Raw genomic sequence first — 27,225 nt, forward strand, 5'->3', positions numbered from 1 at the left:
CTTTATCTAGCTCAACTTTTATCCGCCATCCTCACCACTTGAGCAAACCCTAAAAAGTGAAAAGTTAAGACATTCTATTTCAACAGTAACATGCATATCCGATAAGAATTCCATTTTTCTTTCTTTTATATGAATGCATTTTTAATGTTTTTTTTTTTATGTTGTTCTTATCCTTAGAATCAAATAGCACGACAAGATCATGTCCAGAAGCAAAAATTCAGGAACACAAATAACAACCAGTGAAAATGTTGGGGGAGTTGACTAAGAACTATTGCCATGGTTAATCCCAAGGAGTTAGGGCATCGGACAAGATAAACTTGATTATAGTCCATGTAATTTGGTTAAACTCACTGTCTTGATTTCAGAGTTGTGCACGAAACTCGCAATTTTTTTAAAACTATTTTGCGATATATGTGCAAACTCAACTTCTATGCGCACTTAGGTTATACAACACAATGTTGGTGTTTAGCAATCCATCTAGCATAAAAGATGGGAAAAAGAGTTGGAAGAAGTAACACTTATTTTACTTTTACTCCAATAGTCCAACATTTCCTAAATTTTTGCGCACAAGTTTGAATACCACTTCGATGAAAAAACATTGTCAATGTTATATCACAAAAAAGTCGCGAGAGAATTCAAAACGGAGCACGATTTTTATAGATGTTGTGATACTTAAATCGCAAATTTTATGAATTAATGTATTAATAGAAGACACATTTTCTCTCGTGCATTAATTAAGGAGATTTAGAGAGAAAATAAAAATGAAATGTCAACCTAAACCATGCATAAACCTATAGAAAAACGATGAAATGTATGTTTTAGAAAGCACACAAAATCATTAGGCGCATAAGTTGGAATTAATCTGGTGGATTTATAGAAGAAAAGCAGAAATCTACAAACAAACTAATTAATAAGGAAACATATTTGTTCAGTTTCCCTCAACCTTGACTTGCTTTTTCAAGCCTTCCAAATTGTGTTTTTGTGACCTTGACATAAAATAAATGGCCTTGATTGCTGTGGGGTAGCCTTCAGTGATGCATGAACTTAAAATAATTGGAATGTTTAATGCCACTTAATTGGCTTACTTTGTTTAATGCATGGCCACGAGCCTTGTGCCTTCCAAGCAAGATTGGCTTTTCTTTGCACATGTATCATCAAAATCTCACACATGCGCGTGAGTACGTTCGGAAAGATTAGTATATATAAAATAAAAGCTTAAAAAACCATCGAAAAAATAACGCAAAACTCTTGCCCTATTGAAATAAACAGAAAATAAAGTAAAAAGGAAAATAATAATAAACATGAATTTAAAAAGGGTGGCCTTTGCCTTTTGGTATGTGCGTGTGTCCCTTGTCTAAATCTCTCTTTACACACGCTCCCAACTGTCTGCTCTGGTCGGCAACGAAGCTTCAACCTCAGCACCTGCCAACAGCAACAACTGCCTTCTTTTTCACCCAGAAAACCCAGTTCAGTTTTCTAGAGATAGAGAGAGAGAGAGAGAGAGAGGAGAGAGAGGCCGACCCTTTACAGTTCATACTTACAAAGTCACAGGAGGCACACCAACAACCCTCTTGATATTTCAGGGGAATTCCAAATCGTGGTGGAGTTTTCGTCTCTCGTATCTTTAGCTTGTTCTGAAAAGCAGGTAAATTATATGCACTTTGTTGTCTCTCTTCAATCTAAAGTTTCTGCTGTTGTTTCTGAAATTTTTCATCTTTTGGTGTGTTTTCATAAATCCCAGAAATTATAATCGAAAATGTCCTGGATTTTTCATTGATGGTTAACTCAAGATTGAAACTTTTCTTCTGTAGTTGTCAGTTTTGTTTTGTGATTTTAATATCAGATTTTTTGTGAGCTTTTTTCTATAGAAGAAGTGGGGTTTTCCCTTGCCACTACTATATCCGACTTGATTATTTTTCTGCAAATTTGTTGTGTTAACAGCTGCATTTTACTGAGGAAAGCAGTCAGACATAAAGAGGGTCATAGATTGTTTGACACAATGATTACAGTTATGGATTCTGTAAGAGAACCATTGAGGAGCAACTCAGAGAAATGGCTGGATTCTCAATTCTGGCACGCCTGCGCCGGCGGCATGGTTCAAATGTCGCCCATTAACTCTAAAGTCTTCTACTTTCCTCAGGGCCATGCTGAGTACACCCATGGGAAAGTGGATTTTGGGAATTCTAGAATTCCACCACTCATTCTCTCCAAGATATCTGCTATCAGATACATGGCAGATCCCGAAACGGATGAGGTTTTTGCAAAAATGAGGCTGATTCCGGTGAGAGAGAGTGGTTTTGATCTTGAGGATGATGGACTTGTGGGAAACAATGGAACAGTTGAGAATCCGGAGAAACCCACATCATTTGCCAAGACATTGACCCAATCTGATGCTAACAATGGGGGAGGCTTCTCTGTGCCTCGTTACTGTGCGGAGACTATCTTCCCGCGCTTGGATTACTCGGCTGAGCCTCCTGTTCAGACCATTCTTGCAAAGGATGTGCATGGCGAGATTTGGAAGTTTAGGCATATCTATAGAGGTACTCCTCGGCGTCACCTATTGACAACGGGGTGGAGTAGTTTCGTGAATCAGAAGAAGCTTGTTGCTGGGGATTCCATTGTGTTTTTCAGAGCGGAAAATGGTGATCTCTGTGTTGGGATTAGAAGGGCTAAGAGAGGAATTGGCGGTGGACCTGAATACCCATCTGGATGGAATACTACTGCTGGAAATTCTGGCTCGGAATATGGGGGTTATTCTGGCTTTTCAAGGGAGAATGGTAATAAAGTGTTTGAAAAAGGTTCGAGTGATGACGCGAAGGGAAAAATGAGGGCTGAATATGTTATAGAAGCTGCAACTCTTGCTGCCAATGGCCAGGCCTTTGAGGTTGTGTACTATCCCCGTGAAAGCACACCGGAGTTTTGTGTTAAGGCTTCAGCTGTGAGAGCTGCAATGCAAATACGGTGGTGCTCAGGAATGAGGTTCAAAATGCCCTTTGAAACTGAGGATTCTTCTCGGATAAGCTGGTTCATGGGAACCGTATCTTCTGTTCAGGTTGCAGATCCCATCTGTTGGCCCGAGTCTCCATGGCGTCTTCTACAGGTAGGTTACATACATACTACATAGTTTTTATCATATTGAGTTTAATCTTCCAAAACTATGTAATTGATCTTCACTACTACTTCCCAAATTATTGCTAAATTGTCATCCTATAACATAAATGTGCATCTGTGATTCATTAGATACCTTTTTTAGCAAGTCAAATTCTGTATTTTTGTGAGTAAATTGTATTCATACATTCATGGCTGATACTGATTATAGTATGTTGAATATAAATATGAAATTATCATTTGTTAGACATTAAACAAAATATTTTTTTTTTATAGGTTTCATGGGATGAGCCAGACTTGCTCCAAAATGTGAAACGTGTTAGCCCATGGTTGGTTGAATTGGTATCGAGCATACCATCCATCCATCCATCTCCCTTCTCGCCTCCAAGAAAGAAGTTGCGGCTTCAACATAACCCAGACTATTCCCTTGTTGGCCAACTTTCCATGCCATCAGTCTGTAGCAACTTCCTAAATTCGAGCAACCCCTTATGTAATGTATCAGACAACCTATCTGCAGGCATACAGGGAGCCAGGCAAGCTCAGTTTGGACTATCTTCATCGGAGCTCTTCTTCAACAAATTGCAATCGGGTTTGTTTCCAATTGGTTTTCAACAACTTGGTCATTTTGCCCCTCTTGAAACCATCGGGGGCAGCTTTATGCGCAAGGCTGAAAGAAATGAGAATATCTCTTGTTGTCCCACTCAAAGTTTGAAGGATAATGATGAGATAAAGACACCTCACATAGTATTATTCGGTCAGCTAATTGTTACAGGGCAACATATATCTAAGAGCTCATCTGGTGATGATTCAGATGGACATCCAAAGAAAACAACAAATTGTTCTGATGGCTCTGGTTCTACGTCACATCGCCATGGTTCAGTGGAAAATTGTTCTGATGGAGGGTCTCCTTCGAAGACAGATCACAGCGATCTTAGTTTGGAGACTGGTTATTGCAAAGTGTGTATTGATTCAGGGGATGTGGGGACTCTTGATCTCTCTGTCCTTAGATCATACCAAGAATTGTATGGAAAGCTAGCTGGAATGTTTGGCAAAGAAAGTTCAAAGATGTTAAGAAATGTGCTCTACCGAGATGCATCAGGTGTTGTTAAACACACCGGCGACGAGCCATTCGGGTAATTTTACGCATGCTTTATTGCCTTTCAAATCATTTACTTGAATGAGCATTTTTTTCTTCTAGGTTTTTCATTATGTATATGATCACCACTTACAATCTTGTTTGTATTGTTTGTTTTGGCAGTGACTTTTTGAAGACAGCAAAAAGACTTTATATGGTGTAACTGTGATAGCCTCATGCTTGTCTTTGCACCAATGCACCAATGCACCAATGCACCAATGCATCGTGAAGAGAACAGAAAAATTCATGCTTTTATCCTTACAAATGGATATTTTAAGAAGTTTTACTTCACAATTATACATTTACAAGCACTTCATAAATGATCCATTTTAAATTTTTAAAAGGCTGAACTTTTAATTTTATAAATGTGGGCAATTTTTTTTTTTGGGTGTATTGTTGTGTAATATGGATCTATAATTACATAATGTGAACAACATGTCGTTTCTTCTTCGGGGGAGGGTTGGTGCCTCGCACACGACTGTTGACAAAGAGCTATCTCGCCTAATCCTTCTCTACAAAATTTTCTAAAAAAAACAGCATTTTATATCAATAACTCGGCATCAAAGTGAAGCACGCAAGTGTGTCTTATGTTGCCTCTTGGCCAAGAAAACAAGATTTGCATTCCCCCTTTTTCTCCTTTTCTTCACACCTAGTTGATGAGTTATTTTTTTTTATTCACACTGTCATGCGGTGTGACTACTTCAAGCAAATTATCACATTTGGTATTATCACAAAGTTCATAAAATATCATTCATGTTGTTCACTCGTATATTATAACACTTGAGTTAATAATATCACGTGACATTGTGATACTGTAATCGTACATTTTCATATACAAGAGATCTCCAAGGATTTCTTGTTTAGATGAGTTGAACCACTGATCCATGTTTTGAGCATTGAAAATCATGAACCCTAAAACAGTCTTGGGAGTTTTAATAATTGTAAACATTACAAGTTCTAGAATCCCAACATTTTTGATCTACTATTCTGCCACAAATATAGATTTTGGGATTTGAACTATTTTTCTTATAAAGCTTGAGATCATAAAAAATCAGTCAAATGAGGATTTATGTTCTCCACTTCTATATCATTTCATAAAAATTTGATCTTTTCTTTTTAAAACTAAATAAATAAAATCAAACAGACAAAGATCGTGAGCCAAGTAATTCCAACCCAATGCTTACTTTGAATTGTTCATACGAAATGAAAATTTTATTTTATTTTTAAATATAAAATTAAGATTAGGTTGACATTTTACAAATCTCGCAAGATGGACAAATCCAAAAGACAAACCAAATTATTAAAAGACAGCAAAAGATGCTGCAGAGCAGAGACATCACACATTCTTTCTGCGTGGAATTTGGATCTTCATTTGGCAAAAAAAAAAACATTTGTTTGTTAAATAATGTTGAACGTCTCGCATCGACCATCTTTTAAAACAAATTATAATTTATAGTAAATAGTTTTATTTTTTATCATACAAAATTTTTGTGTGATAAAAATTTCATACCCTAAAATTTTATAGGGAACTTTAACGAAAAGCACTTGGTACTGTTCACTTTAACGAAAAACCACATTTTTACACTAAAAAATCAATCATGGTACTATTCACTTTACCCTTTATTTTGTCCTTATCATTAAAACTCAAAGTTTTCAAGCCATTTTCATTAGTTTTCCTAATTTTTTAAGTAATTAAGTCAAGGATTCAATAATAATGTGATTATTAATGAAACATCGATATGTTTTTCCCGAAATATTGTCGATGTATTTGTACAACAAAATTCCAAATAAAAGAAAATCGTTGTTGGTCAACAATAATATTAGACAACATTGAAAATTGGAGTCGTTTTTTGGATTACAAATGTACAACGATGATGTGGTTCTCAATATTATATTATATTTTAGTGACCAAGATCCAAGATTTCCCACTTTTGCTTGCGTCCCTACTCCCCTTATTAGTCAACTGTATCGATCGGATTTCCGACATGGGTTTTTGCAAACAAACTCCAACCTGTGTTTCCGTTTGGATCTTAATTAATTTTGCTTTTTCTAATCACCCGCACGCATTGAGAACATAAAATATAATTCAGTTTAGCGTTTGAGCCATTGATTAATCTCAAAGTCAACACAAAGAACATCATGAAGCAAATGTTGAGGAAGAGCATGTGACATAATGTTTTATTTAGTCAGTAAACATGTTATATTGATTTCTAACTACATATAGAGTCAACGCACAATGGTTACAATACATAGGGTTGAGTTTACTTGATATACAAAAGACGTTAACTAATAAGGAGAATCCGGAAATGAGAATTCTACTTTAACAACCACACTAAAGCAACAAAATGGTGAGTATGAAATCACTAGGTTCTTATCAAACTCGCGTAAATTTACTTGATACGTGTGGTTTACAAGTAATTGTATGTAATCAAAGTTTAATTAAAGATTCTATGCATAATAAGAAAGTGAACCATAAATTTTTTTTCAGACAAACAAAAACCTATTTGTACCACATTTATGAAACACATGTGAGATTTAGGTAAGAATGAATCCTAATTCCATCTATCTACGTTACATGTGATCAACATATGAAGCATTGTATATGCACTAAAAAGGAAAATATGTTCTAGAGCATTGGGTCAGATACTCAGAAAAATAGCCATCAGATCAGCTCATTAGATGCAAAGTCTAGTCCAATTTTGCCAATTGAGCTAATTGGGTTGGGTTACTATGTTGTCTTGGAACTGGTTCACCTCTCGAGCTAGGCCCTTTCTCTATGTGGACTCAATTTTTTGGAAAATAACTTCCTTGAATCAAAACGCTACGATGACAATAAATATAAGAAAACGCAAGACTCCAACACTAGAATATGTGATGTAGTACTTGGGTATTATATTAATCAGGGGAACTTTTTAATTCAGTTTGTAACTTCATCAATTCTAAATGAGTAAACATGCCAATAATAAAAACTGAATGTTGCGACATTGTATCATCATTTGCATGCTAAAGGTGGTTGTTTCTTGGTTAATCGTATGATTGAAGGTTGTTCTAGACTAGATAATAATTTGTAGTACTGCTATCAAAACACTGGATTGCAATACAACTTTGTAGGTATTAGATAGTGTCTTGTGAAATTAAACTCATACAACAATATTCGACCTAAATTCCATAGAACATAAATTGATGTTTCCTCTATTTTTTAAGAATAATTTTTAAAATAATAGAAAACAAAATACACATTATAATAAGAAACTAAAAATCATTTATGCCATCACTACCGTCGCCATAACCAAAACCACCGCCACAACTTACAATCATCACCACCGCGGCAACCATTTTTGACACTATTGCCATCACTCTTGCCACCATGGCCACCACCACCACCACCACCTCCACCATCCCTCCCACCATTGCTGAAACCTACCCTACCATTACCATCTCATCCTAACCACCACCACATGCACTACGCTGCCACTACAACCATATTATCCACCACTATCACCCTCACTACCATGGCCATCAACACCTCCATCGTCTCACCGTTATGGCCCCACCACCACCTCCCACCACCATCACCACATTCTCCACTTCATTACCCTCACCATGGCCACCCCCATTACCCTCACCATTACCACCACTCTAACCACTGTTACTACCAATACTATTCTCGTCTCAACCAAGGAAGAAAAAATTGATAATATCGGCGATATTTCGCCGATATTATCGTTTTTTTAAAGATCCGATATTTTTTTAACTATCCAAATGATTTTCATCAAAATATCACGATATTATCGATAATATTGATAATATCGCGATATTTTTAAAATTATCGATAATATCACAATATTATATTCAAAAATACTTTAAAATGTTGAGAAATCTCAACACATACTACACTTGATCAAAGCCCAAAGGCCAACCAAGACATGCTTTTCTCAGCATGTGAATGTGCCTTTTATAGGCGTTCTTGGCTTGCTCACTGCCCTCGCTGGGTGATGTGGGACTCGACCAAGGAAGAAAATAGGAATTTCGGCCGAAAATCCACACCCACTTTAAACGGCCATAACTTTGTCAAAACTCAACAAAATCAAGCAAGAAAAAAACGAAAGTTGTAGCCCTCGAAGAGATGAAGAGAATGGTACCTCACAAGACGTCTGAATCGTCGTGGTTTGGCCGGAAAATGCCTCGAAAGTCACTGAGGTCGCCGGAAACTGGGTAAGATTCAAATAAATATAACTTTTTCAATACTCAACGAAATTGAGTGAAACAAAAAGGAAAGTTGTACTACTCGACGAGACGAAGAGACTGATACCTTGTACGATGGCCAACTCGCCGTTTTTTGGCCGGAAATTGCCTCGAAAGCCACTGAGGTCGCCGGAAACTGGGTAAGATTCAAATGAGTATAACTTTTTCAATACGAAACTAAATTGAGTGAAACAAAAAGGAAAGTTGTAGTCCTCGAAGAGACGAAGAGAATGGTACCTCACACGACGTCTGCCTCATTGTGGTTTGGCCGGAAATTGCCTCGAAATCCACTGAGGTCGCCGGAAACTGGGTAAGATTCAAATGAGTATAACTTTTTCAATACTCAACGAAATTGAGTGAAACAAAAAGGAAAGTTGTACTACTCGACGAAACGAAGAGATTGATACCTTGCACGCCGGCCAACTCGCCGTGGTTTGGCCGGAAAACCAAAACGTTTTGTCTCAAGGGCTAGTAAATGTGAACTTGTGACTCCAACTAGGTAAGAGCCAGATCTAATTTGGGGCCTTCTATCCTATATTTGTGGACAACCATCAAATGCTAAAGATTAAACAAACATAATATGTTCTACTGCTTAGCAAAAAAAGCTACAAACCCTTTGTTTATCAACAAAAAAAGACAAGTCCTTGCACTAGATATACTTTCAAATTACGTTGAGTATCAACCTGATATATGTATTCGGACGAATTATAAAACAATTGACACACTCCTGACTTCCAAAATTCAATTCTTTTACTTTATATAAACTTGAAAAAACATAATCGGCATCCAAATTAAAGTTTAGTCTTATTCAATGTATTGATTTTCAATCGTTAATTGATATACTATAATTTGGAACTTCAACGCCTAGACGCATGCTTATCTGTAAGAAATTTAAAGTGTCAAATTTGGCACATTATTCTTCATCATTTTATTCACTTCCCTTTTTTTTTTTTAATATCCTAAATAAAACCTCCAAATATTGTACTAATTCATTATATATAAATTATTATGGTGTGTTTAGACTTCTTTCATTAATTACTACATATTTTCTACACTCACAATGTTTGTCAGCTCGCTATATAATCAACTTGATAATGTTAAATCCATCATGCAATGCATTTCTTTCCAATTTTTTGTGATAAACTAATAGATAATTGACTAAATAAACATTCTACAAAGTTTCAATAAAAATTTCTAAGTTTTTCTTACAATTTCCGTGGTTTCCATGTAATTTTTATCGATATCGATATTTTACCGATATTTCCATTGATATTTCCGTGTTTTCGGACTACCGATATTTCCGATATTACCGATATTTTCTTCCTTGGTCTCAACTATCATTACTATCAAACATGAAGTTATTTATAATTATATGTGTGTATACATATATTTTTAACGTTTTAGATATTGATATCAAACACGTTTTCAAAGTTTTTATTTCCAAAATCATTCTCAAATTAAACTATCAAAAATTTTTTTCAAGTCCTAAAAATACAAAATCCTATTTGTCGTTTTTTTTTATTTTTACAAACAGTTGTTAAAAAATTGTTTTGGAAGACGTAACCGGACGGGTCCTAAACAGATGGCGGTGACCTTCTATGAATAATATTTTTTTTTATTTCTGTATATGAATAATATTTGGATACTCAAAAGATGAATAGAAGTTTTTACTCAAAATTATTCATGATTGATATAGAATATATTCATAATCGTTTATATTATAAACACTCTATTATGTAATTGTGTAGTAAAAATTGATAAATAGAATCGATAAAAGTACAATATTCTGTGATTCGAACTCGAATTTTAAGTAGGAATTTTTACACAAGCATTGTTGTTATTCGTTCACCTACCCTTCCACCACCGTGTTCTACTTGCATCTATCAGTTTCTCCGCTCCCTCTTTCAACAAACGCAGCTTGTTTCATAAGATGGAAGGTAAAATTTTGCTTCTTTCTATGAAATTTGAACTAATATCAATTCTCCTAACTTTCCCATTTAATAAAAATTTATTCTCTTTTTTGTAAGTTTTTCTCTATTCTGTGACTTAGCTTTATGAAAGTGACGATTAATGCATAAAATCAATGCTTTTCATTCGGGATTGACGTAGAGCTCGTTTGGATGTGCTTTTAAAATGACTGAAAACATTTTTGGTGAAAATATTTTTAGAACCAATCTTTAGTAAAGATACAAATAAATCCTGAAAAACCACTTAAAAGTGCTTCCTGAAGAAGCACATAACTGGTGCTTCTTGCAGAAAGCATTTAAGTACTTACAGAATTCAAAAACATTTTCTCTAAAAGCACTTTTAGTTATTCTAAAAGCACATCTAAACGAGTCCGTAATTAGAGAATATGGAATTTGGGTTGGTAATTTTGTTTTCAATTGGTATTCTGAAGTACAATCCTAACAGCTACTCTGCTAGATTGTTGAACATGAAACTGGCGTTTTTTTGTTTTCATTAATAAATATGAATCTGAAGTTGGTTTGGATTAATAGTGAATGTAATTGGTCTTAATAAGTAGATTATATTGATGAAAGATAACGAAAATACGCATTGAGTCGTTTTTTAGATTGTGAGCTGTGTTTTGCTGACAGCTACATGAACTGCAGTTTATATATTCTGCCCAGCAGATTCATGAATCCTAATTCTATCTATTATCTGTTATGCGCTTTGTTGATATTATGCAAGTTTTGATCAAGTAGTTATCACATCATATCGCATTTCGTAAATAAATTTAGATGAAACCCTCTTCTACTCAGAATGTCAGTTCTCCGATGTTGTAGTTTGAAATACCAAAAGATTGCACTGTTTCGTAGAATTGACCCTTCTTAGCTCACAAGGAAATAATATTGATGAAATTTGGAAATGGGTTTCAAGGCTCACAAACACTGCTGATGAACAAACTCTCTTTGTTAAAGAAGGCAAGGATCAGCACGATTCAAGTAACGAATCAATCCAGCTGATATGAAATTAATTGTAATATATTTTCCTGTTCTGTTGTATGCTAGCTTAATTGTAGGAGTTAGTTTAGCATCAATTACGTCATAGCTATTGTATATAACCTTATACTTTGTGTTGAATAGTATTACAAGAGAAAGAATTTACTCGAACAAGATTTCTCTGACTCTTGATTAATATTTTACGACCGTGAATCTGATAAAATTGTGGACCTTCTATGCAGCAATGTCAGAGAAGACTGTCCAAAATGTTTCTGTGTCTCAGTGCTACCAACTAAGTAGGAAGTTTGACACCCAATATCAAAGGGACAATTTTGCCCCTTTCTCACGCAACATGCTTCTCTTCCAGCGAGGGAAGTTAGCACGTACATCCATTCCATCCGTGCAATTGCACAACTTATCAAAATACTGGAGCAGTTGCGTTAACCGAAGAACTGTTCAGTGCAATGGTCTGTTCTAGACTCTCATTATCAAGGTCTATATCAGAAAGCTGAGGGGTCCCGACGTTTGAGAATTTCTGTTGGCCATGACTCTTGAATATCTACAAAAAAGTTAGAGGTATGTCCATGGTTTGTTCGAATTTGGTTTCTTTTTTACTTTTCTGGATATGCAGGGACTGCGAAGTGTTTTATCACTCATACGCTTTCTTGGATATGTTTACCAAGTACCTTTTCAGTACTTCATTTTCTATAATACTTAGTAATAACACTTTAGAATCTTCGGTTTGGTACCTTGTCTTACTATATTTAGTTTCTGAAACTTTTCAGTGTCGTTGAAATATAAGAGAATTAGATTTTTGGATAGATACTTTACTGGCTTCCCCTGATGTAAAGTCTAATATATTGTGTTATTGCAACTGCAAGTCATTTGCCTTACAACAGGAATGGGTTCAAAATTTTCACAAATTCCGGAGGTCTTGGGAAACCTGACATTAAGAACATCTTTGAGCGTGCTGCAGATATATATGATAAATTTACGGTAGAAGGTTTGACAAACTCAAAACAAAAATTGCTTGCCTCCGTAAAGAGAGTTGATTGCATGAATGTATATACATCTGATCTTGTAAAGGCAGTCCGCAAAGCGGCAGGAAATATAGGTACGACTTCTATGAAATCTTCAACGTGGTGGAAATGTTCTGAGATACATCTTTTCATCCCTATCACGAAGTGCAATGTTGGTTGTAGTTTACTTCTCTGTTCAGTGTCCAACACCAACTCCTTCATTTCGTAAAACCTGTTTTTATTATTAGCTCCTCCCTTAATTTTCTGTAAGCAGCTCTCTTATTGCCCTTCCATTTAAATTTTTGTCCCCTGATGCGCTTTCATCTTCTTTTTGGTCCAATTTGTTTTGTGTTATATAATCTCAGAGAAGCCACTGGAAGGGTTCCATATTGTAGTTGACAAAGGGAATGGAGCAGGAGGATTTTTCGCTGTAAGTTTTCTTATTTTGGACGTTGATATTTGCTTCCTACCTGTACTGTTAGCCTTTTTTTATCTCGTATTTATTCTCTAACTTGAAGGCAGTATGCTCTGTGCATTGATGACAAAGGTTTGATATTTGTTCAAATACATACTCAAGTTAATCATAAGTGTTTTATTTCAATTTTATCAGGCAAAAGTGCTTGAACCTCTTGGTGCAGTCACTACTGGTAGTCAGTTCTTGGAGCCAGATGGTAATATCGATTGTTGAACGCAAAAATATTGAAGTTGTACATACATTATTGAACTTTTTAATAAAATTGATGTTCTTGGATCAGGTATGTTCCCAAATCATATACCGAACCCAGAGGACAAAACAGCTATGAAAGCTATCACCCAGGCAGTCCTTGATAACAAAGCTGATTAGGGGATCATCTTTGATGCAGATGTCAATAGGTACACTTTCTTGCGACCCATAGATCTATTTTATATTCACACTGTTTGCTTCTTTCTAATTAGTGTTGCCCTTAGATCTGCTGCTGTGGATTCTACCGGCCTTGAGTTCAACCGGAATCGTCTGATTGCCTTTATGTCTGCAATTGTCCGTGAGGAGGTAAGATTTTTCTTCTTTTTTTGCACCAAGGCTCGTGTCAAATATTGTTTATGGTTATACTTTTCCTAGCATCCGTGAACAACTATTGTCACAGACAGTGTCACTTCAGAATCTCAGATGGTCTCACCACATTTATTGAGAAGAAACTTGGTACGAAAAAACCGAAAATGGTATGCTTCTCTGATTGTATTGAATGTCTTATAATTTTAGCAATTTCTTGTAGGGGGAAAGCATCACCGTTTCAAAAGAAGCTACAAAAATGTCATTGACGAAGCTATTCGTTTGGTAAGAAAAACGGTCTAGTTATCCTTCTTACACTGTTTATTACTTACACAAAATCATTAAGGAAGAACTAACAGAAAATCTTGCATCGAAGTGCTCGTAGCTTTAGAAGCCCCACAGTGCTTCTAGGCATGTTTTTGTGCATTAGAAAGGACGACCCAATGGAGTTCTTCGTCCTAGATCTAGCGTTAGGAGAAATATGGTCCTTCTAGACATGGTTTGCACATTAAAATCTAGGAACTATCAGTGAACCAAATAAAAATTTTCTAACCGATCAAGTTGTAGCCACCCATCGACAATTAGAACAGCTACTGGCAATGAAATCCTTTTCTTCTTTCCTTACACCCATTCCCTTTTTGTAAATATTTTATGTCCAAGCCATAGATCTTTTGTGCATAGTTTTTGCATTTTATATATTGTTTTCTATATACTAAACATGCCCGTGAAATACACAGTTATATATTTCTTTCTAGCCAGCATTGTGTTAATAATTCCTGTTTAATTGTGCATCTTATTTTTCTTCTCAACTAAGCATACATGTTGATACAGAACTCGATCGGAGAGGAATCACATCTGGCTATTGAGACAAGTGGCCATGGAGCTCTCAAGGAAAACCACTGGCTTGATGATGGCGCATACCTCATGGTAGGCTTTTGATTTAACACAGCAGCAGGGCCTCTCTACACTTCAGATTAATTGTCCATTGATTGACATACGGCTCGTGATTTGTGAAATTTGCTCAACTTTCTTTATCTTTTCCAGGTCAAAATTTTAAATAAACTTGCTTCAGCATGCGCTTCGGGGCAGAGTGGTGGCAGTAAAGTTTTGACCGGTCTTTTAGAAGGTCTTGAGGAACCAGAAATTTCAGTGGAGTTGAGATTAAAGATCCATCAAAGTCATCCAGATCTTAAAGGAGGGTATGTTACTGTATACGTTTATCCTCTTGTAAGTGTTTGTTCTGCTTATGTATATGCTATGAAGTTGCTGATAAATTGCTTTCAGAACTTTCCGAGGCTATGGAGAAGCAGTACTGAAACATTTGGAGAACCATGTCGACTCTGATCCAAAGCTTCGAAAAGCCCCTCTTAACTACGAAGGGGTAAGGTTATTTCTCTTCACACCGACTTTATTGTCACTTTCCATTTTGTTTAGTTTCTTACACTCATGCTTCCCCAATTTGCTCTTGGAAATAGGTCGGAGTTTCTGGCAACCGCGGATGGTTTCTTCTTAGACTCTCACTTCATGATCATGTACTTCCCCTTAACATAGAGGTAGGCAAAAACTCATCACCACTTGCAATCATTTCTTAATGTACTGCAACTGATACAAGTTTTTACACTGCAGGCACCGAGCAACAGCGGTGCCATGTTACTTGGAAATGTTGTGCTTGCTGCTGTGAAGGAGTTCCCAGCTTTGGATACATCTGCTTTAGACAAATTTGTCCAAGCATCATAAATTTTACATCTATCCAGGCGGAAAATCCTTCGGCTTCGTTGGCATCTTCATGCCTCGAGAAGTGTTTTCCGGCATTGGTTGTTAGGCACCATAGGATCTCGAAGACATTTGTTTACCTATATAATACCACTGTACAACGATTGAGTTTGCCGTACTTTGGCGGGCCGTTTAGAACTATAAACACGTCGAATAACGTGGAATTCTAAGGGGCATATTATGAGAGCATCTGATTGTCCATGTTAAAACGTTGCAATTTTGATTTCGTTTGAAATGTGAGCCTTTAGACATCACTTGTATGTTTTGTGATCATGGTCTCTCTGATTCTGAATTTGTATACGAGCAACAGCAATTTTTATTTTTTATTTTTTTTTCCGTCTGGTACCATGGCTGTCTTTTGTTCCGCCATGACGATGGCCATGGCCTTCGATGGAGGTCATGGCTGTTCAGTTACTAGGTTGCATGTTCAGGGATGAATATGAGCGGTGTAAACATCAGGGGAGGCGGTTTTTGGCACGACACGTTACACAACTTCGAAAAAATTGAACTATAAAACAGGCAGAAATATATCTTCATAAGACAATGGGGCAAAGGATGCCGAGACCTGCCCCCAAATATTTTACAAAATTAGCGTTTTATCCAATGAAAAATACAAGTTCATGGCACAGATGCATCTTTCCTTGTATGTAATTATGTACAACCTATTCTCAAACATCCTAGTTTTTCTTCCACTTTCCTTTTTGTCTTACTAAATGTTTTCTTCTTTTGTCTGTCTCCCTTATTAGTTTCTTCACATGTTCCTAAGCGAGTCTAAGCAGAAATCTTGGGGTTCAGAAGCTTCATCATGAAGTTGAACCGAACATCCGGACCGGTCTTGGGCTGGGGCCAGTTTGCTCCTTCAGGCACCTTGATGCTTTTGAAACCCTGGCCTTTGTACAGCTTTACGGCTCCGGGGTTGTTCAAGTCGCAGTGCAATGCAATGGCACGGCAATCCCAGCTCCTGGCTTGGGCTTCTGCTTTTGCTATTAGCCTTTTAGCTATTCCTCTTCGCCGAAAACTCTCCCGGACAGCAACGTTTGACACATATGCAACTCCTTTCCTGCAAACAAAAGCAAAAAAGAATGTATACCAGAGGAGCCATATATATCTTGCCAAATTTTACAATGAACATCTGATGTCACCAGATTAATGCTTTGCAGAATTGAACTCTCGTTAATGACAACTGAATAGAATGGTCAGTCTACAAACGGGGCTAGCGATCACTGTATCATTTCCAATTTCCCACTCTCAGAACACATCATTTATGTATGCACAACAGAAGAAATTTGAGCTACAACAGCTGATGCGAGGAAGAGAAATTCAGAAGAGACACGGATGAATAGTCCGTAATGGCTAACAAATAAGTTTCATCCAAAATTTAACTCTGCTAGTAAGTAGTAAACAAAAAGCTGCTCAAGGCTTTTAAGTAATTATGAACTCACCTTCTCTGCCGAAGAGGCCCCCTTCTCGGAAGAAAATCAGCAACAGTATCCACAGTCAATATTCCAGCCACATACCTCCTACTGAGACTGAACTTCCCATCAAAACCGCCAACCTTAAAATCATCCCTCCCGAAGAGGAACGTTTCATCACCAGCATTACCAATCACAGCAACCAGACAAGTCCTCTTACAACCATTTGGCAAAGAAAATCCGGCCAGCATTGCCACCAGCCGGTCAATCCTCAGAACAAAATCTAAGGGGAAAGAATACTCGGGGAAGAAGGAGCTGCAATGTGTCTCAGCCACCTCCCAACAGTCCTCTACCCGCGCCTCCCGGACCACAATCTCAGGAGACACCGTGGGAAATAAATCAGCCACTTGACTGGCTCTGCAAACTCCTACACCCAAAAACCAGAAAATGGGACCTCAAAAACCCAAATTTCCTCATTTAACTATATAATACACAATCACTCAGCTGAATCAAACCACCAAAAGGGCTTCTAGCCATGTTTGACGGAAGAAGTTAGAAGTGCTTATAGATCATAGCAGGTGCTTCCTCGGTAACCCCTTGCAAGTTCTTTTGTAGGAAGCACTTCACTTTTTTTTATAAATATTTGAAATTGCTTGTTAATAAAAGCGCTAATAGCAAGAAGGAATTTGAACACAAGTGCTTTCTACAGAAGTCGCAAACCGGGAAAATCCCTCTTTGATTGCCAAAATAATCAGAAAAAAAAAAAAAAACAAAGGGAAATGGAATCCAAGCTTTTGGTTATGGTTATCCATATGAACATGTGTGATTTAAGTTTAACCCAATTGAGCAGTCAACTCAAAACTGAAATTTACAGATTACCCAAACAGTCTTACATAGAAATTAAGGGAATTGAAGTAAAACAAGTAAAAAGGTAAAAACTTTCGGATTACCCACCAGATTTGGAGAAGTTAAGGAAAGAGAGGTCATCAGGGGAAGTGTAGGCAGGAACAGGAACAGGAACCCTGGAAGAAGTGGAACTAGTAAGAGGAACAAGAGGGTTTGGTCTGTTGAGGTTGAGACTGTTGAGGAAGGAGCTGTTTAAGGAGTTTGGGGATGCTGCTGATATTCCCAACGGTATCGTCCGCATTTCTTGGACCCTGTTTGTCTCTCTCTCTCTCAGATTCTTTTTTTTTTTTTTTTGGGGGGGTCGTTTGTTTCAGCAAGATGACACCTGATGAGGAAGCCACTTTGTGTTCGACGCCAAGAGTAACTGAGTTACCTAACTTTCCGTTCACACGTGTCTTGTGTTGGGAACCGTGCCGTTTCTCTAATTTCACTTCGGCTGAAAGTAAAACCCATGTTTTTTTTACTTTGTTGGATTAAATTACTAAATGCCCATGTTTTTTTGGTGCAAGTTAAGCCTGTAAACGGTGAAGATATTGCCGTTTTTCACATGTAAATCTTGTATGTGAATGTAAACGGATGATGTCTGCAGAGTAGCCAGAGGTTTTAACGGCAGTTGGACAATATTTCGGCTATGGAACGAAGTTTCTGTCTCTTATAATGTATCAATACTATCGTCATCAAGAAAATGTAACGACATATTATCAAAATACATTTTTAACACTATCGATGAATGTATGTCCTTTAATAAAGAATGAGCATCCCTGTATATAAGATTTCTACCGGACAATTCAACTTTAGGGTTTCAGGTAGAGCAACCTATCACTATAAACACAATTTTATTTGACGATATCTTAATACAAAACTTAATTACACTTGAAAATGATAATGGTAATGCTATATTAAAACCCATATATCCTTCAACAAACCAATTTGTGTGTCTGCTTACATATAATTCGTGTTTTTTTCTTCAATCTGAAATTTCCTATGCAAGTAAAATGTATAAATTAAACTCGAAGCACCTAAAAATTAACAGGAAGATTGCTCAAAAATGCAAGGGTGTGGGGGGACGTCGACTTGCCAAACAGCGAACACCAAGGAGGAAGCTTCGAAAGAACTCTTTCGACTTTAGGAGTCACTATGTCCACATCAGTTCTTAACTTTAGAAGGGGAGCGTGCTCGTCTCTCTTCCCTTCAACATTGTGAGCCAGCCGGGTAGAGTTTTGTGACCAGAAGAGTGCTAGATCGAACCTTGTTGGTGCATTTTGTCCTCCGGAATACTGGATAATGTGCCATCCATATACGCTACTCATGTCACCCAAAGAAGCCAATTCCTCCGAGCTTCCTGCAACTGAGGTTAAAAGCTCGTGAGAGAAAGCTAAAAACAACATAAAGGGATAAGGCTAAGTGACTAAGTCCATGTATACGTGGTACAAACTGAACTTTTCAGCTTAGCACTTCATTTACAAACACAAGTACGGAAATAGCGAGGTCAAATAATGCACATGGTTGAAGTTTAGTTTACCTTTGAATGTGAAATCTTCTATGTCATCAGCGTTGATGGCAAGTGTCCAGCGTGTTGAACCTTTTGTATCAAGTAGTACTCGTGTTGTTCTTTCATTACCATGAGTATCGCTGCCAACGTTCATTGTGGGTATATCTGATTTGCTCCACCCACTGTCACCGTCATCATAAGTCCAACAACTGTATTTGGCTGAAAAGGTTACAAGATCAACAACTTTGTCTCTACCACATCTGAAACCTTCATTAATTTGCTCAGCCTCCTCTGTCAACTTTCCAGGAGTGAAAGAAAACAAAGACACATACGATCTAGGATCTTGGTTTCCATCAACGCTTCCTGTCGTATCTACAACATGCACAACCTGAAAAACCATAAAGAATTTGTAAACATGCATACATCTAAACATTCTATGTTAACAGGACAAACAGAGTATTCCTAGTTAGCGATATTTCAATAACATCAAGGATTATGCACAGAAAAAACAGCTTTATGAGCATAAATACAAGGTACAAAGTTTCATTGGTAACCTTACAAAATTAGGAATTAAGAGGTAAGGACACTCTAATGTTGAAATGTCCCACATCGACCGTATCAATGAGAAAATAAGAGTTTAAATATCCTAACCCCACTCCAACTATTACCGAGGCCTTTTGTAATAAAACCTCACACCTGACGGATTGTGCAGGTGGTAATTACCAAGTTGGGGACAATATCGGTGTTGTTGGAAGTGGGCTGTATGGCCCATCTCTCTGATAATTCTACATCTAAGAGGTAGGTGCTATCAGAAACTTACGTTTACAGCTCTGGATGTGTCTGCGGTAAATGGTGGAACGATACCCAACAATACAACAGCAAGTGAGAGGCCAAACAGCATGCAAGTTGAAAGGACAATCGATCTCTTGGCACCTAGAGAGCAATTGTGATGAATCATCCAAGTTAGTTTAAAGATAAAACAAGGCAGTGAAGTTCTCTCCATAAAAATTAATATGATATCGATGGCACCATACACTTGAGAACTCAACACCACCGTAAAAAATCCAACTGCTTTGAGATAAACAAAAACCTGAAAGATGAATATATGAAAGGAGATACACCAAAGTCAGGCACACAACAACAGCAACAAAAACAGCAACTATAACATTCGCTAGCCACTCAGGGGTGCCACCCGGGTTCCTGTAAGCAAATACAAGGCAAGGTAAACAGTTATTTTCCAAATTTTTGGAGAATTAACAAAAAGATTAAATTTTGAAAGTTTTCATGGACAGATCACAATGAGGAAATTAAAAATTGAGGAGTAGCTTGCTGAATGGGCAAATAGCTACAAAAAATAATTTACACATACAGACCATGGACTCTTGTTCTGCAGGATTTTGTAAAGTAATTCATTATAAAGCCATACAAATAAATAAGTCATATTACCTGTCAAGTCGAACCACAGTCCCAATTACCATTCCAGCCAGCCGAATAAATCCGCCGGAAGAAATTACTATTGGTACAGCCAATCCTATCAGCAGGGTTGCAAGTCTGAGTGGCTTGGGGAATCGAGCTGGGGTTAGAGTCGCTTCAAGAAAGCCATCTGAAGAGAACTATTTAAAATTAGTTGAAAGCAAATCCTGTAACCTCGTCAAAAACATGGTTAAATCAAACATAGGTCCAGCAAAGGTGGTCGTAAATATAAACTCACATGCGAATGCTGGTGGGACCAACCAAGCAAGAGCCAGATAAGTTGATCCAATTTTGTAATAGGTTCCCAAAATGAGGAGAATGAGCCACTGAAGAGATCCAGATTTGTAGAGCCATCTTTCAGCCTCTAATTTAACCAAACCAGCTTGTATATCAGCTGAGAGTTGTTTTTTCTTGGCGTATGCTTTTGACAAATATGTATGCAGACCAAGATAACCCAGATATTGACCACTTAATGCCCCAATAAGAGCAGGTGCGCCAAATAACCCAATTACTAGCCATGGGTTTGCAACATATGGCACTGGTGAAGAAGATAATAGTGATATAATGAAGGCAGGAAGAAGAGCGAAACTTATTGCGAATATCCACATTAATATGATACTCAAACATGACAAGGCCAATGAAATTGCAGCCGGATAACCACCCATAAGCAATGATGTAGTCCATATCAGAAGTGACTGCGCTATCACTGAATTATGAAGCATATTTGCAAAGCGTTGACGATACACGATCATATATGACCCCTACAATTTCCACAACGGTTAGAACTACATTGCAAACCTGGACTATCAAGGCAACTGAACACTACAGGTTTAAAATCCTAAACCATCTCGGAAAAGAAACAAAGAAAAAGATGTAACGAAGAAATCCAAAGGGTGGAGTGTCAAGAATCAAAGCATGAAAAAGGATAAAGTTTCTGCAGTTATAATATACCAATATGTCAAAATATATGACAGCAGTCTCGCCCTTATTCTCTTCTACCACTGCACTGGCTTTTGGAAGATGAGAGGATGCAGCAATCTTTAGTAGAAAAGCAAGCATATTTTCTCCAAGATGCTGAAGAGATCCTAATGTATGAAGCTCGATTTTGTCATTCTGCATGATAAGAAAAATTTAGATCATAAACAACAATCAACATGGAAAACCAACTTAAGTCCCAGTGCCCTTCCCCATCTGGCAGGTCTGTTAGTTTGTATACTCTTGGTTAACATTCATAATTAAATAGGCGGAAGCACATTAAAACCATTCCTATCTCCACTAGGCAATAAAGTTACATGCATACGCAAAGGCTAAGCACTAATTAACCCCTCCTGTAAATCTCACACCTATGCTCCGAATAGATTTTAGAACTATATCCCAAAAAAGGGGCAAAAGAGAAGAAAAAACCTTTGTATGGTAGACTGCAGTGTTATCTGTGTAAGCGAAGTCGAGCCCTGGAAGGCCAGCAACCTCCTTATATACTTGGAAATCTGTTGCAGATTTTATGGCTCCAGAAGAAAATATATCCTGCAGCATTAAAATCATTAAGACTTAAAAGCACTTTTCCCAAGTGAATACACATGAAAAGTATCAAAGAGAAAAGGAAGCAAAAATTATCAAAAAAGAATTACAAACCTGTCCTATAATTTGGCCAGATGGGTATTTTGCTACCGAGGCAAAATTCTCAATAGACCAAGCATCAGCCTATCAGATGAAGAAATATTCGTAAGGGAAAAAGTAAGCTTAAACAGGATTTTATATGTATGATCTCACTTTAAAAAGTATAAAAATAAAAATAAAAGATTTACAGTAACCAGATTGCATCAGCAATTTAGAGCATCTTAAGGTAGAGTAAGCTATAAACTCCAAGTTCTAGGACAATAAAGAATGGACAACCATAAGTGAACCATCTGCTCAATTCCAGACCATGATGATGCACAAGCACTTTGAAGTTAGACGCAGCCTGTCATGGGTGCCAGCGATTGTGTTTACAATGGTCCATATCAGGGCACTTGGCGACATTGATAGAGGGAATAAATTACAAGTTCCCTGTTTTCTTCATTTTGGTTCTCCGGATGTTGGTCTTTAACACAGTGATAAAATACCTATATAGCAATGTTATGACGCTAGAAAGATTTGGTAAGTTCAGCATGTCCCACACTTTCTGGAACTAGATAAATTTGACTTGACACACCTGCTTGACACAGCTTATACGGAGGTCATTTACCTAGACTCTACAGTACCAAGAACATATAGTCATGACTCATATCTCATAAGCCATGTAAAATTACAAAAGCAAGTGAATTATCATTACAAACCTGACCTGAAATATGCCAGACTTCCCTCCAATACCCATAGCCTCCAAATCAACAGCCAGACGAATAGTTGTACTCCACGGATGCTGCACCAAAAAAGTCAGAAACAAATATAAGACAGAAGTTTTATAACAACAATCTTTAAGAACAGAGCAGAGAGAGAGAGAGAGAGAGAGAGAGAGAGAGTCCACGTTAACCTGAGTTATAAAGCTATGAGCACCATTTAGACCCTCCTCCTCCCCAGTATTAAACAAAAATATAACAGCATGCTTAAATCCATGAGCCCACTGGGAAACCCCACGAGCAAGTTCCAACATGACGGCTACACATGAACTGCAATCTCCAGCCCCTCCCCTGAAATGCGTCAAAATATTTCCTTCAAGTATCACATAAAGCCTATACAACTTGTAAGAGTGATAGTTCAAATGACATGCCATCAAATTCAGCTACTGAAAGTGTGTCAAAACCCGTAATTGTTCAAACTTACATCGCAAATTAACTTGAAAACCCAAAAACAATATAGCTTCTATTCGCATAATTCACCAACATGGATACTTCAGCAAGCAACAAATATGATCACTTTGACAAACGAAACTGAAAAGGGCAATAAAATTTGAGATTATATAAGCTGAAGAGACATACGTTGAGAAGACGGTGTCGATGTGAGAAGAGACCAGAATCGCATTATCTACTGATTCAGGCGCATACTTTGGCAAAACTCTTACAACAATATGATTTAGATCAGCATATACAAGTGTTCTTCCCTTGAACAGGCCACCAACCATTCGATTTGCTCCCGATTCGACATGGAACGAGTCCACTTCAACATCAACCTCCCAGTGAGCAGTTTTCTTGATCTTCTCAGCTTCTGCCAAAACATACTGTGGGGGTGAAAACCCATGTTAATAAAACCCAAAGATTGCTTCTTTCACAAGAATTTAAGAAATCCAAGACTGCTTTTTCTATAAGAATTAAAAAGAATTGGGGATATGGGATTCGATGAATCAATAAGTGAGAACCTGGAGAGCTAGGTTGAGAGCATCGGAGCCGACAGAGTGAGGACCCAATTGGGTCAAGGCCTCGACGTGTTTGAGAGCTGAAAACTCAGAGAAGCCGCGCTTTCCGGCCTGGTCCGCCGTGAGCGGCTCGGGCAAGCTCTCAAACTGGTATTGGTAAACTCCATAAGAACAGTATCCGATGGCCAGGAATAAGGTGAGCCAAACGAAGGGTGACCGCTGAGGCCTCTGCTGTCCGACCCATGAAGTGGACACTGGTTCTGCTCCGGTGGGTGATGGATTGGCGGTGGCGGGTGCCGGACTCTGCTGGGGCCTCCGTCGCATTGCGAAGTGTCGTCGGAGAAAGTAGGAAAAATTGTGATTGGATATTGGTTGCAGTCTGAATAAATCTAAAAAGTCAGACCATCATGGCTTTTGCTTTATCAACACTTGTAAGTGGACTGAGATTTCGATTTCATAATTCGGTTACCAAAGTTCTGCGGTAGCATACGAAGCCTACACTTTTAACCGTTAAATTTTATTTTTGTATTTTTATCAAAGAAAATTTAGAGTATTCGATACTCTGGAACACCATATAAATACTATAAGATGTAAATTGATGATAATAATCCAATCAGAATTGCTCTTATGGTGCTCATTTTGAGGACATGTGTAGTCCTTTTTTATATGAATCATCAGATTAATCTTATTGTAGATTAAACTATCATTTTAAATAAGGGAGTTTTAACGAAAAGCCCACGGTACTGTTCACTTTAACGAACCACATTTTTACACTAAAAAGTCAAACCTGGTACTATTCACTTTACCCTTTATTTTGTCCTTATCATTAAAACTCAAAGTTTTCAAGCCATTTTCATTAGTTTTCCTTTTAAATAATCCACCGAAATACAATAATTCTGCAAAGGGATTGAATTAAAATAAAATTCTTGTGTGAAACCCTTCGTCTTCTTCCCCTACCGCGTCTCTCCTCCACATCCCCTTCCTCTCTCCGTCTCTCTCGCAATCATTCACTCCCATTCCCTCCTCATGAATTTTGTTTTTTCTTTTTGCGTATGAAAAAGGGAGATGGACCTGTTTCAAAATTTTCACTGTTGCCAAAAAAATTCATATGAAAAAAGAGTTCACTCGTTCAAGAAGAAGGGGATCCATTTTCAAAACCACACGATCTCAATTTTTTTGTGATTTTGTAACTAACTGAGTTAGATATTCGATAAGGAGACTAAGTTTTTCAGATGGAAGGGATTCGATATGACGTGAAACCTTCTTGCCTCTTCTTATTTTTTTTGTTTTATTATTTTATCAATTAGTATTTTGTTTCGTGTAACAAGAATGATTTAAGTTAATAGCTAATATAACGTAAGATTAATCTGAGAGTTCATATAAAAAACAGGGCCTCATAGGTCCTTAAAGAGCAGCTCTCATAATCCAATTGTATATATTTGTTGTAAATACGTCATGCCTAGAAATTTGTTGGTACAACGATTTAGTTATATCAGAATATTAAATTGGTAACCGACTTATTATTCACTAGATTTGACCTCAAGACCATTGAAGAGCATCACTAACAGTAGGACTAAGTCGTGAGGACGTTTTAAAAGGACTTGGATTCTCTGTCCTCCCATTTCGGTGCCCTCCCTGTGCCCTACTGTTTTGTGTGGTTACGGTTAATCCATGCTAACATTTTATATTGTTTTTTATAAAAATAATAAGACAAAAAAAAATAGTAATATAAAATATTACCGTGGCTTAACCGTGATCACACAAACAGGAGAGCACGGAGAGGGCACCGAATTGGGAGGGCAGAGAATCCAAGTCCGTTTTAAAATGCCAACAAATGTATAAGTCAATGACAACCAAAAATATTGTATATATTAAAATGAAGTTTTTTTTTTTTTTTAAATACTCTAGGACATTATAGTCTTATTCTACTCAATAACGTGTTTGTTTTAACTTTTATTTAGTAAATTTTTGTTAATATGAAACCCCCTTTTTTTTTGGTTACCAAACTCTACAACTTAGTTTCATGATTTCATCGTTTGTAGTTGATGATTATTCTAAAATCTAATCATGATTGATTGATCAATTAATCATCATTATGGTTCTCTCCATATTTTTTTTAAAAAAAAGGGTGCAAAAAATTAGCAAACTAAAAATGGATGATTATATATATATATATATATATATATATATATATATATATGAGATACAAAATAGTGAGCTTGGCATACAAGAACAAAGTTGCAAAAATAAAATGTCCATTTACAAAGAAAAATGTTGTTGATTTTTCATATAAAAGGGATCATCTTTTAATGCAATTGGATAGTAATTAGGTATGAATTGATAAGTTTAATATGATGCCAAATATGATCGACATTTGGTAATTTAATTATCTAAACTATCAATACAAACACTCTCAAGAACTTAATTATGAGTCTATTGTTGCAGTCTTATTAGATTAGGAATGTGATTATGTAAATCCTAGTATATCTTGGAATATCTCTTCTATTCCTATTAAAAGTTGATTACCTATTAAGAGTTGTAATTCTAAAACATTAAGGAATTAATCTTCCTACTACTATAAATAAAGGCAGAATGGGGTGGAATAACACACACCCACAATTACACATCTCTCTCTTTTCTCTCTATGCCGCACCATCTCTCTCTATATGGCCATGTTTAGTAAATTATGCTTACAACACGTTATCAGCACGCTCTTGACGCTGCGCTAAAGAAAGTTTGATCTTCAATCATTAGAGTATTACGTTTTAATCATTATTTTTATGATTAATTTACTATTTTATTGAATTGATCTACATGCTATTGATTCAATTTAATTTTTCTTTGTTGAATGTGATACAACGCATTAGAGATGCAATTCCGGCTTTCCGAGAAGAAACTTCTACAAATTCAAAGGCTTTTATTATTTTCTACCAATCAAGTACGCTTGAAATAAAGTAAGATATTTGAATCGACCTTGAAGCATGAAAACATACCCCATGATGCATGAAATCCCCTATGTTTATATTTTCATTCTGATATATATATATATATATATATATTGTATATGTTCATATATTTGTCAATATTTGTTTTATGCATTACGTAATTATATTTGCTATGTGGAATTTGTGAGTTAATGTATATTAAATAAATTAGAAGCATATTTAGGGTTTCCTAAACCCTAAGGGATTTCGGAAACAAAAAAAGAAACAGATAGGGGAAATTGGACATGGTGCAGCACACCCACCGCACCATCACTATGCACGTCACAACCAGGCCTTGGCTTGGGGTAAATTTTGATGGGCTTGAAGCCTTGAGCCCAACTACACCTTGGTCCGCAGCCATTAACCCACAACTAGCAA

The 27,225-nt window shown here is 36.9% G+C and overlaps 3 protein-coding genes, 1 long non-coding RNA gene and 1 pseudogene across 4 annotated transcripts; 3 read left to right on the forward strand and 2 right to left on the reverse strand.

The window, feature by feature from the left end:
• Window positions 1-1,346: 1,346 nt before the first annotated feature.
• LOC126630741 (auxin response factor 18-like) lies at window positions 1,347-4,700 on the forward strand. Its single transcript, XM_050300904.1, has 4 exons — window positions 1,347-1,645; window positions 1,942-3,100; window positions 3,385-4,241; window positions 4,367-4,700. Exons 2-4 carry the CDS (start codon window positions 2,000-2,002, stop codon window positions 4,404-4,406), a joined length of 1,998 nt encoding a protein of 665 aa, XP_050156861.1. The 5' UTR covers window positions 1,347-1,645; window positions 1,942-1,999; the 3' UTR covers window positions 4,407-4,700.
• Window positions 4,701-11,404: 6,704 nt separating this feature from the next.
• LOC126630216 (uncharacterized) lies at window positions 11,405-15,506 on the forward strand (annotated as a pseudogene).
• Window positions 15,507-15,770: 264 nt separating this feature from the next.
• On the reverse strand, window positions 15,771-17,886 carry LOC126630577 (uncharacterized). The gene is made up of 3 exons (XM_050300704.1): window positions 17,619-17,886; window positions 16,695-17,091; window positions 15,771-16,312 (listed from the first exon to the last, which is right to left on the reverse strand). The coding sequence occupies exons 1-3, from the start codon at window positions 17,809-17,811 to the stop codon at window positions 16,024-16,026; spliced, it is 879 nt and encodes a 292-aa protein (XP_050156661.1). The 5' UTR covers window positions 17,812-17,886; the 3' UTR covers window positions 15,771-16,023.
• Window positions 16,474-17,212, forward strand: LOC126630579 (uncharacterized). The gene is made up of 2 exons (XR_007626044.1): window positions 16,474-16,616; window positions 16,662-17,212. It is a non-coding gene; the product is annotated as an uncharacterized LOC126630579 (long non-coding RNA).
• Window positions 17,887-18,450: 564 nt separating the features above from the next.
• Window positions 18,451-24,426, reverse strand: LOC126629415 (uncharacterized). Its single transcript, XM_050299454.1, has 13 exons — window positions 23,867-24,426; window positions 23,490-23,728; window positions 23,045-23,201; window positions 22,856-22,933; window positions 22,168-22,236; window positions 21,940-22,059; window positions 21,487-21,648; window positions 20,774-21,296; window positions 20,509-20,665; window positions 20,153-20,262; window positions 19,883-19,995; window positions 19,093-19,450; window positions 18,451-18,918 (listed from the first exon to the last, which is right to left on the reverse strand). The coding sequence occupies exons 1-13, from the start codon at window positions 24,185-24,187 to the stop codon at window positions 18,590-18,592; spliced, it is 2,736 nt and encodes a 911-aa protein (XP_050155411.1). The 5' UTR covers window positions 24,188-24,426; the 3' UTR covers window positions 18,451-18,589.
• Window positions 24,427-27,225: the final 2,799 nt, after the last annotated feature.

The sequence above is a fragment of the Malus sylvestris genome, chromosome 7 (assembly GCF_916048215.2).
Source record: "Malus sylvestris chromosome 7, drMalSylv7.2, whole genome shotgun sequence".
Taxonomy (NCBI): Eukaryota; Viridiplantae; Streptophyta; class Magnoliopsida; order Rosales; family Rosaceae; genus Malus; species Malus sylvestris.

What these genes read in the sequence shown, in the direction of transcription:
- LOC126630741 (XM_050300904.1), top strand. Translation starts at nt 2,000, where the DNA reads ATGATTACAGTTATGGATTCTGTAAGAGAACCATTGAGGAGCAACTCA. An exon ending in CTCCATGGCGTCTTCTACAG is followed by an intron (nt 3,101 to 3,384) that starts GTAGGTTACATA and finishes TTTTTTTTATAG; the next exon opens with GTTTCATGGGATGAGCCAGA. An exon ending in ACCGGCGACGAGCCATTCGG is followed by an intron (nt 4,242 to 4,366) that starts GTAATTTTACGC and finishes TTGTTTTGGCAG; the next exon opens with TGACTTTTTGAAGACAGCAA.
- LOC126630577 (XM_050300704.1), bottom strand. Translation starts at nt 17,811, where the DNA reads ATGCGGACGATACCGTTGGGAATATCAGCAGCATCCCCAAACTCCTTA. An exon ending in CCTTAACTTCTCCAAATCTG is followed by an intron (nt 17,092 to 17,618) that starts GTGGGTAATCCG and finishes TTTTGGGTGTAG; the next exon opens with GAGTTTGCAGAGCCAGTCAA. An exon ending in GGGCCTCTTCGGCAGAGAAG is followed by an intron (nt 16,313 to 16,694) that starts GTGAGTTCATAA and finishes TTTTGTTTGCAG; the next exon opens with GAAAGGAGTTGCATATGTGT.
- LOC126629415 (XM_050299454.1), bottom strand. Translation starts at nt 24,187, where the DNA reads ATGCGACGGAGGCCCCAGCAGAGTCCGGCACCCGCCACCGCCAATCCA. An exon ending in CTGGCCAAATTATAGGACAG is followed by an intron (nt 22,060 to 22,167) that starts GTTTGTAATTCT and finishes TTAATGCTGCAG; the next exon opens with GATATATTTTCTTCTGGAGC. An exon ending in GGTCCCACCAGCATTCGCAT is followed by an intron (nt 20,666 to 20,773) that starts GTGAGTTTATAT and finishes AGTTCTCTTCAG; the next exon opens with ATGGCTTTCTTGAAGCGACT.